General features: G+C 33.3%; 1 protein-coding gene across 8 annotated transcripts in view; it reads right to left on the bottom strand.

Moving 5' to 3' along the window:
• Positions 1-243: 243 nt before the first annotated feature.
• Positions 244-11,026, bottom strand: part of LOC123869986 (myosin-2 heavy chain-like) — a 13,282-nt gene continuing 2,499 nt past the window's right edge. The window contains exons 1-14 of one of the 8 annotated variants that reach the window (XM_045913124.1): positions 10,519-10,719; positions 10,190-10,376; positions 9,484-9,617; positions 8,902-9,019; positions 8,161-8,373; positions 7,410-7,646; positions 6,770-6,955; positions 5,834-6,352; positions 5,651-5,746; positions 4,920-5,072; positions 4,113-4,233; positions 3,503-3,630; positions 3,195-3,246; positions 244-2,245 (exon numbers count right to left, since the gene is read on the bottom strand). In XM_045913124.1, the coding sequence (XP_045769080.1) occupies positions 321-2,245; positions 3,195-3,246; positions 3,503-3,630; positions 4,113-4,233; positions 4,920-5,072; positions 5,651-5,746; positions 5,834-6,352; positions 6,770-6,955; positions 7,410-7,646; positions 8,161-8,373; positions 8,902-9,019; positions 9,484-9,617; positions 10,190-10,372 (4,065 nt within the window). In that variant the 5' untranslated portion in view covers positions 10,373-10,376; positions 10,519-10,719 and the 3' untranslated portion in view covers positions 244-320. Of the gene's footprint in view, positions 2,246-2,847; positions 3,094-3,194; positions 3,247-3,502; positions 3,631-4,112; positions 4,234-4,919; positions 5,073-5,650; positions 5,747-5,833; positions 6,353-6,769; positions 7,008-7,409; positions 7,647-8,160; positions 8,374-8,901; positions 9,020-9,483; positions 9,618-10,189; positions 10,377-10,518; positions 10,720-11,026 lie in introns of those variants that run through there. The other 7 variants (XM_045913123.1, XM_045913122.1, XM_045913125.1 and 4 more) reach the window with 7 other exon arrangements.

Genomic DNA, 11,026 nt, shown 5'->3' with positions numbered 1-11,026 from the left:
TAATCCAAAAAAATCGGTTCAGCCGTTTGAAAGTTATCAGCTCTTTTCTAGTTACTGTAACCTTCACTTGTCGGGGGCGTTATAAATTTTTAATTTACACTTGTTTGTAATTGTACAATGTACAGTTATTAGATAAGGCTAGTTTTAAGTATTATAATTGTGTAGACATATTTTAAATTTGTCTTAATAGTGTAGTGTAGAAAAAGAAACACATAAATTTTATTTTTATAAAGAGCTCACAAGTCACAAGGTTTCATAAAACAAGTGCTTTTTTAACTATCATTACGATCATAAACCATGACGAGATATTAATAAACATTTTACAATAATGAATAATCCTTAAGAAACGGCGGCAACTGTGGAGGGAGAAACTGCAAGGAATCCCAATCATCTATTTTTTTATTATCATGTGTGACAATTCTATTTTTTACGGTTTTTTCATTTTTTTCAATATCGTCTAAGTCCCGCTGGCATGGGTTTGATATTTCCAAAATTTCATTCGATAATTCCTGATATCTGTCAATGTGGCCAGGACATCTTGTAGACTGAACTTTGTTGTAATTTCTGTCTATAGTAAACTTTTCAGAGGTGGAACGGCATCCACATGGCTTTATAACTATATGAGGTAAGTTCTTTATCAGTTTATCTTTACTGATGAAATCTTTATCTTTGGTATTGTTTGCAAATTCTTTGTTTTCAAAAAATATTTCAGCATTTTCTATTACACATTCTTTTGAGTCATAACTGATACTATCGCAAATGCATTTACTTTCATTACAAGAATTTTCTTTGCATTGACCTTTACAACTAGTTGTAGTTGCTTTACTGGTAACAGTTTTAGTTTGATTGGAGTTTTGATATAATTTTGTTCCTTTGTTAACATTTTTATTGTCTAAGCTTTCATTAATTGTCGAAATTCCTTTTGCTTTATTCTTGTTCAATAGAACATACATATTTCCTGACTTTGTAATTTTTAATGATCCATACTGACTTGTGAGGTCTGTATTCAAACTTACAGTTATATTTCCAGAGACCGTTTGTTTTATAGGAATAAGTCCTTTGGAAGAACTGCTAATCGTTTTGCCCAAATTGTTTATAAAAGCACTTTTTGATTCTTTATTGAGCACTACTGTGTATTTACCTGATTCACTTTTTTTAAGGACTGCTTCGGATTCAATAAGATTTTGATTATTGTTAATATCAAACTTAACTTTTTCGTAAACATTAGAGTCACTGCTAGATTTTGTACTTATTGTCCGAGATTTCTTCGAATCTTTTCTTTGAATTTCTTCATTAGAATATGTCAATTTGTTCAAAAGGCCGCTCAAAGCTCGCAGGGATATTGTAGAGCCAAATTTCTTTTTCATGATTTCAAATTTTGATTCCTGTTCGTCAACGACAATTTTTATATTATTTCCTGAATGAGATTTCACTAATAGCGCATATTTACTTTCTGAATAGTCTTGATCATCTATACCAAAGTTCAGAATGAAGTTTCCGGAACTAGTCCTTTCAATACGAGCATATTCATCTTCTGTTCCCAAACAATGATCGTTAATTGCTTGCTTATACCATTTTTTAAATTCTTTATCAAGAATTACTTCATAAACGCCAGAGTCAGTTTGTCTCAATGCCAAGACTAACTCGTTAGCAGTATGATTATTACTTTTAACAGTGACTTTAAAAAAATTGGTGATATTTTTACTTCTTGTTTTGCATCCACTTATTTTCTTATTGGTCGTATCAAGGATGATTTTAGTTAATTTTTTCTGTGACAGATTTTTATCGCTATTGCATGACTGAGTCTTTACTTTATTTAATGATTTTTCAAAGTGTAACAGACACTTTTTCTTAGCTTTTTTATCAAATTCTAAAATTATATTTCCAGATGGTGATTTCTTAGCTAAAACTTTATTGTTGTTGAACTCAACAGATAAGTTTGGACTATCTTGCATTTTTTTATCTATTAGTTTTACGATTTCTTTATCTAGTGCCACTTCCAACTCTCCTGAAGAAGTCTTGGTAACAATAGGAGATACATTATCTAAAACATTTTTGATGCTACGTATAGTTACCTTTTGTTCATTATTAACCAACTTACTGTGCGTTTCTTGAACTGGGATATTATCAATATTAAATTTATCAGTATCTTCATTAATTTGTTGAAACACTACAGATTTCTGGCCTACTGCATATGTTTCTTTGTCACATGATATAGGTATTTCTACTTTCATTTGTTTTGAATCTGTAATTTTATGAAACATAATTTTCAAATCAGTTAAAATGCGACCATATACTATAGCAGCCGAAACATATGGGAGTACAAAAGAAATGAAAGTAATTTTTTAAATTTTGTCTGGTCACCACCGTTGTGTGTATATGTTATGCATAATATGGTCTATTTTTAATATTTTTATGAAACTTTGATTTACTTTATTGAATTTTTGAACACCATTTTATGATAATATACATGTATTTTACTTTCTGAGTTTATTTTAATTATTTTGGCCTTGATTATCATATTAGTAGTATTTCTGCTTCAGACTTCGTATCATTGTTTTATTTCAAATTTTTATCATATGTCTTAACAATCATCATTATTCCTTTTTTTTAAGTAAATTTTCTTACTTTCACTTTTATCTTTTTTTTTTGTTTTTGTCGAGTCCAAGTACTAACTACTGAAATAACAATAAAGAAAACCTCTTTTTTTTCCTATTTGACGTCTCCGTAACCTTTTTGATCATAGAAGAATACTAAAATCAAACTATACCTAATGCTGGGGGGCTCCCGATATTAGTAGAGTTTTAAATAAGTGAAGGTTAGTTTCATTGAAATAAAACCAGCACACGTTTTTTGTGATATTTATTTTAACATTTTTTTGAAAATACAAACATTTTGTTTAAAAGATGTGTACAAAAAGGAGCAGTTGATTAATATGACCATTCAAAAAACCTAATAATCAGAACTCTCAACGTTTTATATCAAACGACCCAGAGTTAATCATTGTATAACTTACTTTCTCAATCGGGGTTACTTCTGTATATCTTCCCATTACTTCCTCAATAATATGCTCGCGAGGTTTACCTCTTACATCTAAAATGACATTTTTATATCACGCAACATCAACAATAAAATTATTATTAGTTTAACTTGTACTCCCATATTGGCTACAATTGCAATGGAATATTTCTTACCTTTGTGACAGATACATGGGATTTGCGGCACACCGCTGCATCGACAGGCAACCTGAAAGTTGAAATGACATTCTATTTTAAGAAACAAGACAGATTTAAGTAGTAAAATATTAGAAACAAATTAAGATAAAGATAATAATACAGTTGATATGTAAAAACTATACTTCACTAATAGTGTTATGAATTAACCTGTCATTGAAATAAATTAAAAAGAAGGATTCTTGATTCCTATTTGGCAATTTCAATGAAGTAGAATAAGCTATAATTTTTAAAAGCTGAATAGAAAAAGTTGAAAGTATAATAATTACCTGATCATCTAATATCGACGTTGTAGGTGAAAAAGGAGGTTGTGTAATTGGATCTCTTGCAGATGTCAGAATTTCAGGTCCAAGAACGCATTGTGCAGCTCGCATGTTTGTAAATTGACAAGTTGGCCCTTAGACAATTAAAAAAGTAACATTTACTATTAAGTAAAATTGAAGGCAAGTAAATGTAACCAAAGACAGACCAAAGACAAGATCAGACAGGGTGAAACAGAAAACCAAAATCACCAGAGAGTGTGTAATCTGTTCATTAATTCCAAATTACACCTAGTAACTTGAGATATTTTAAAAATAAATGTAATTTTTTCGTTCCAAGATTATTGACGGGCCATTTTCTGGGCCATCTTTCTATTACGGCCTATCATATTATTATGCAAGTAATGTCCTTCTCCCTTGAATTGCAAGTCTTAATCTATGGATTTTTCTGTCTAAAGATACATCCAACTAAAGATACATACAAAAAAACTGACACAACAAAGACTAAAATTTAAGTAAAAATATTTTTTTTTTCAAAATATATTAGTTCCGTTGGTTCAATTAATTCAATTAATTAAGATTATGGATCCTTGAGATAATTATATAATTTGTGATTCACCTCGGCAAGGGCTTGGTCTCCAAGCTGCAACCTCACTTCCAACAGCATTTGGTATGCTGTGCATCGCACAATCTGGACCGCATGGAGTGGAATCTTTATGTGGGCACATGACTACTTCACCCTGCGTTACAGTAAGTTATTAAATAACAAGAACTTGTAAAAGAAGGACACTATCCAAGTAAACTAGACAAAATAAAAAAGCTGTCAGTTACTTCAAAAACAAATGAAGAATTCCGCCAGCGCTGCGGAAAATTTAGTTTTTCGAAATTGATTCGAAATACACATACCTATATGAATGTCTGCAGAGGCATTAGCTGTATTTGCAGTTCTGCTTTTAAGGCCAGCAAAAGGACCAATAATAAATTCGTTTATGTCAAAATTGAACAGATTTTTCACAAATCTGTTAATATTTTAAATACTAGGATTCCAAAAATAAAGCCATTAAAAAATCTAATTGGTTTTGGTAAGTACAATTCAGCCAGTAGTTTAGTGATAACTTAATAATGTCTGTATGGGTCCATTAGACGACAGGGTTCTTTTTAGGTCAGTTTTCTTGTTAGTTGTGACTGATAGATAACCGACGTGACGATCAATATGATGTCTGATATTTACATGAAAAATATATCTCGGTAATTCTCTGCTCCTTACTGCAGCCTGTAATGACTGATAATAATAATCATTCATGAATCATAATTAACAATATTAACTAAAACAGAACCTATTGTCTAATTGATCTTGTCGTCTAATGGACCCCTTACACGTCACAATTTTAAGAAGAAGATGAAGAAAAATTGCATGTGTAGGTACTCTTTCTCTTACTGGATCATCTTTATCAGCTGGCTGTGGCGGACAAGGAGATGGCTCGTTAACCGGTGGAGGTGCTTTCTGGATACAAATACACGCGTTGGGTCCCTTTGGACAGTTGCACTCGCTGGCACCACCCCAGCGTTTGCAAGGTTCCTTTAGAGATAATAATCATTTGTACAAATAATTTCATCATTAATAACCATTTTACATTCTTCTGTTAGAAAAGGGCCTCTTCTTTTATAATCAGCACCAACGGAACCCTGAACCATAGCCAGCAGACTTGACTGTAGTTATATGAGCTGCTGCTGCAAGGTTTCAGCTGAGAAACCACGCAGCAGTTAGTACAAACTATACAGCAGTAGTAAAACCGTACAGCAGTAGCATTAGTTTTTTTTATTCACATAAGTTTAGTTACTTTTGTGTTTAAATCTTTGTTACTTGAAATAAACTTCTATTTATTCGTTATAATTATAACGATCCAGATTTATTAAATTGTTGTTCACTGGCTGCACGTATGCCAGAATTCTTCTGAGATAAAGGTTTTCTCCCAGCCTAGGAAACTGGATGAATAATTCCCACTGAGCTGAAGCAACCCACTGAATACAGGACACAAAAGTTAAAACCGTGCTCTTGGATGTCTATCGGTCAAAACGTTGATGACGTTCTTTGTTGATAAACGTAATTTCTAATCAAAGAATCGTGTAATTTTATTTTGCAGCAAATTACTTTACCTTTTTAGCTTCAGTCCCCTTATCGGTTTTCGGTGGTTTGGCTATTTTAACTTGTTTTAGACAAAGCATCAGCTGTTTGTACGTTTCTGCATCCATCTATATTAAAATTAAATTTGATAAAACTCTTAAATGATTAAAATTAATAATTAAAATAATTATAGTCTTCATTTACTAGTCTTGTACCTCACATCTCGTTTTCACAGCACCACCAACGATTGTCAAATTCAAATTCTTTTTAACGGTAGTCAAAATGAAATCCTGGAGAATTTTTCTCGTCCCTTCATTAAGTTTACCATTTCTACTTTTCTTCAGACACTTTACTACTTCTTCAGCCACAGCTTTCCCCGGCCCAGTTTGTACTTCTCTTTCCAACGATGTGTACATATTATCAAACACATTATCCATAAATTTCTGTTTAACTGTCATACATACACAATCCATTGCATGGTCGACATTACAGTGATCACCTTCATCCAAACAATTCCTTTCTGCCAGGCACTTTGGGCAATCAGTGCAAAACTTTCTAACGTCGGCCGTGTCAATACATTTGTGGCATTGTGTGCATCTAACTTTGAAGTCAGCTATTTCTTTGTCGATAGCTTTTATTTCTTCCTCGACAGACTCCTGTTTGTTTCTACATTTATCTTTGCACTGATCACAATTTTGAACGAGCAGTTCAATTTCTAATAGCAACGCTTCTTTCTGCAATGAAAGGTAATTGTCGTTTTCATTAGATTATAAGCCCTTGATTGTGATCTCTTCAGATGGTAAGTTCTGGTCAGTCTTATGTCCGATCACATGATAGATGGTTAAAGCTACGTTACAGTTAGGTACGAGTACATTCGAACACTGGTCAGGGGTTATGAACTTTGAATAAAACTTTTTAGTTTTAGTGGAGGTGGGCATTTTAAAATGGAGGTAGAATACCGACTCTTAGCTTTTTATCATCGATCAAATTTTACCGACATCACATAACTTTAAGTCTGTCATACTTGGATACATAGAACCCAGATCTATACCCCTAATGAGTTTTTACGCTGAAACTAGCTAGCTTTCATTTTGTAAAACTAATCATTCATTTATCTCAAGTAGAAAATACTGTATTTTGGAAAAACATACCTCTGCTTTCAAGTCTTCGTTTTCAAGTTTTTTCTGCAATAACACTTTGCACAGTTTCTGTAACTCCTCTCTAGCTTCTTTTATATACTTTGAACCTTCTCGTTCTTTCGCTAACTTATGTTTCTTTTCCTCATTTATGCTTTTTTCTAGCTTCGTAACTTGAGCTGCTATACTTTTCATTTTAGCCTGAAGGCACAATACGAGATTTAAAATGGTAACCTATTTGTTTACCAGAACCCTAAAAATTATGATTGTGTGTTCGGAGACAAGGTTCATATATCAGTCCCGGACCCCGATTAATCTTTCTTTAACCTGATGATATTAATTTTTAACCTAAGAGTCAAAATATTCTTCCTAGTCTGAGCTATTCGTTCATTTAATCAATTGAAAGTGGAAACATGGTAGAATGACGAAAATATGTTACAAAATGAATGTACTTACCTACATTTAAAAAGATTAATTGACTGAGCATACGAATTACAAAAATGATACAGCGTGAACTACTGTGTCTAGAAACTTAAGATGAACATTATTGTAAATTCCCCCCATAACGTAGAAGGAATTTTAAAAATTGTACCCTATCAAAGCCAGAAGTTACAAAGCCAGGCCAGTAAAGCCATATAAAAACTTGATATCTTACATCTGAAGCCTGCTTTTTGGGCCCAAAAGATTTTTTCGCCGCTTCGAGATCAGTTTTGTTGCTTTCAATACGTTTTTTCAAATTCTCAATCTCCATATTAATGCATTTTATGTCACTTGTTTTTTCATTTATCTTTTCTTGTATTTCTTGATAGCATTTATTTATAATATTAATTTGAAATTCTAGGTCTTTTTTATTCTTCCGCCATTTCACGTTGCTGCTTTCGGCTTCTTTTAGCTGAAAATCAAAATGTTGTTTATTTATTTTTATATTAAGTTGAAAAACAACGTTAACCCAAGTCACTATCTTGATGGGTAACCGATATCAGTGATTATTACTATCAGGTGTTAATGATAATTTCGGAGATCAACTGCTTAACGCATTTTCTGAAGCATGGAAGCTTCCATGCTTCGGAAAATTTTGAATTCAGACCTTCAAAGTAGATCCAGTTACCAGCTTAGGTTAACGTTATTTAACCTGCGCAGCCGACTGATATTTTTGTTGATTTATGGTACTATTTTGGGTGCTGATGCTTTCTCAGTTCTAATTATTTATCTACTACCTATTTACTATATTTGAATAGAGCAACCACCGAGTTTCTTGCTGGTTCTTCACGATAGAAAGGAGAAGAGCGTTCATCAAACCAGTGATAGATTCAATTGACCATTCAAAAGCGCTTTGTTAAAATTTGAATAAAAAACTTTTCTTCCATATCTATTTTCGTTAAATTAGAAGTTGCAAAAATAAAAACCTGTTTCAATAAATCGTTCTGTCTTTCTAGAGACTCAGCAATTTTCTTCTTATACGCTTCTTCCATACATGACCACATACAGTCGGCTTGCTTCAACAATGTCACACCATCCTTCTCCCTCTGTTCTAGTAATTGAATCTGCTCTTGCAATTCCTTCTGCCTCTCTTGCAACTTGTTGACTTTCCCGTGACATTTCTTTTCAAACGAGGCAGCCTTTTAAAAAGTATTCAGGAAATAAAAGTAGGAAAAAGGTAGGTAAACTAAATGAAGAAAAAGAAGAAAATAAGATTTATTGCAAACCTAAAATCCAAAATATAATACAGAACAAGATTATTAAATATCGCGCTATTAATAATAATTAATATGACGCTATTGGTCATATTTCATGAGGTCATATTTCTGTCAAAAACTCTGTCTCCATTAAAAAAAAAGAGAAAGTATTGGAACTCTGTAACTGTTATGGAGCTATATAGGCCCAAAAGAATTAAAGTGATAAGTATCAAGATAATTATTTCTCAAAATCTAGTACTACAATATATATGTATAGAATGTGACATATCGACATAGCAATCGGAGTTTGAGGCGGGGGATGCCCCGCACACCCGCAAATCAGCTGCGCTATCCAGGACCGGGTTAGCACGGAGGCTGTGCGAGTGTTCGCGTCCCCAGTCCGACTGCCATGTCTGATGTCGACTTGTTGCGAACTATATTTGATTTAGGTGTGTTTTCCGTTTCACTTACTTCTTTCAAATTGCACAGTACTTTGTTGAGTGGAATATTATTCTGGCTCATCGTACTCGAAGTTGCGGATTTTGATGTACCACATTGCGACTTTTCACCTGGACTCTCGTTACTTACTCTACAATCAAAGTTTAGTACTGGAATTCATGGTCAAGATAGGGGCTTCTCTAGGAGACCATTTAGACGACATATTGTGCCATATTCAACTTTAATGCATTGCATATAAAAAATATAATATATGGATTGATAGGTCGAATAGTTATCTGAAGGGTCCGCTAAAGATGCCCCTATCTTGACTTTCAATTATTCCAGTGTAAGTCATTCGTAAACCGTTATTCTTTGCTTAACTTTAGAAAAAGATAACGGTTTTATAGAGCATTGTCTCTGTCGTTAGGACCGACCAATAGGTATGAGTGTTAGAGACGACGCTCTACGAAGCAGTTAAATACTCATGTTATTATCTCTTTCTCAAGTTCGACGTGCAATGTGTACCTACTGCCGGCACCTGTTAATAGGTAGGTAACTACTAATCTTTTTAGATGAGGTTATTATTATTTTGTAGTCAGTTCAGTAATTTCTTACTTTTTTATTTTTTTGAGGGTTTTCTGTATTTTATCATCATTGTCACAGCATCCCGATCTAAAGCAACTGACATGTTGGGATCCAAACATGCCACTTCTAACTCCATTGGCTCTCATTCGTTGCTGAACTGCTTGCTGTTGAGATTTTAAGAAATTAATTAGGTAATTGAAATTCTCGTGTACAACTCTATGCAATTTAAAAATATGAACCAGGATTTACTGACTAACATCTAGAATTTTAGATAAAATCGTTAGAAAATTCTTTTTATTAATACATATCTAAGTAAAATAAGATTTTCCTGTTTTTCGCCTGAATATAAAGGGTGGAAAGGGTGAACTTTCTTTGTTTGTACAAATTCTCAGAGACGGACAATGGCGAGTAGCACTCGTACGCTGAATTGAAATCGCAAGAGACATAAGACCTACCTTTGTGCCAAACAGGGTTTCAGATCACCGCGAAGTACTAGAAATTTTGATATTCATACAGTAACTGGAACTTTTAGTGTGAATCTTTATAATTTTATTGAACTGTTTGCCTATGAAGGATACTCTGAAAGAATTTTCATTTCAAGGATTTTCATTTAAGCATTGGCTGATCTGAATTGATTAAAGTCACTCAAGGCTGCGATAGGCAGACGTAGGTATAGGTTCAATTAGTGTCGGTTTTGCTAAGTATGTTGGAGAAATACAAATAGTTTTCAAACTACCGTCAAATCAACATCCGGATCTTCTTTGAGAATGCTCCAGAAGTCGCACATCATCTTGATGCCGGGATCGTCGGTTGACGCACTCTCAGCGTTGGGGTTGCTCGGTTGAGAAGACTTGAGCTCTTGGATCAGATCATCTAACGCCTTGTAACGTCGACTCAGACATTCCGGTATTTCAAGCATTTTTCTAGAACAAAGTCATTCAAAAAAATGTACCCCGGTCCTTGTAGGCCCTACTCTATAGAACGATTACTTTGGGTCCATGTTAGGACTTGGTAGTATGCGGGGTAGTATATTAGCCAAGTTTATGGGTAGGTTACGGGTATTACCTACTTACTTGGTTATATTTTATTATAACGTTCTGTTATTTTTAACTTCTGTAAAATTATTTCGTTTCAGTATTTCCTTGTAAATAATTTCATCATGGTCTAAGATCACAGAGTTTGATTATAAATAATTGTTATTTTGTGTTTTCTAAAATATTGGCATTGCAGGTCTTTTTATTGACAAGAATTATTTGGATTTCTATCAAGAAGACATTAGATAATAAAGAATTTCAATGGCCAGATCTATAAAAAAAAAGTGAACCGACTTCAAAAGCACTGAAAACTCAATAAGAATAGTTAGGTACCTATATCGGTTCAATTTTTGTTTTAAAAGTTTAATTTCAAGCTTTTTAGTCTTATTTCCTCACGGCGGGGTGCAGTTCCCAGCAAGCAGTACGTTATACTTTATAGGTAGGTATCATGTTTGAGAAGTTGGGTCTTGGAAGTTCCTGAAGGTACTTGTTAGGTATCCACTACAATATCAAGTTACTATCAGTAACTCATTAATATC

The sequence above is a fragment of the Maniola jurtina genome, chromosome 12, assembly GCF_905333055.1.
Source record: "Maniola jurtina chromosome 12, ilManJurt1.1, whole genome shotgun sequence".
Taxonomy (NCBI): Eukaryota; Metazoa; Arthropoda; class Insecta; order Lepidoptera; family Nymphalidae; genus Maniola; species Maniola jurtina.
This window is presented reverse-complemented; position numbering and strand designations above follow the sequence as displayed.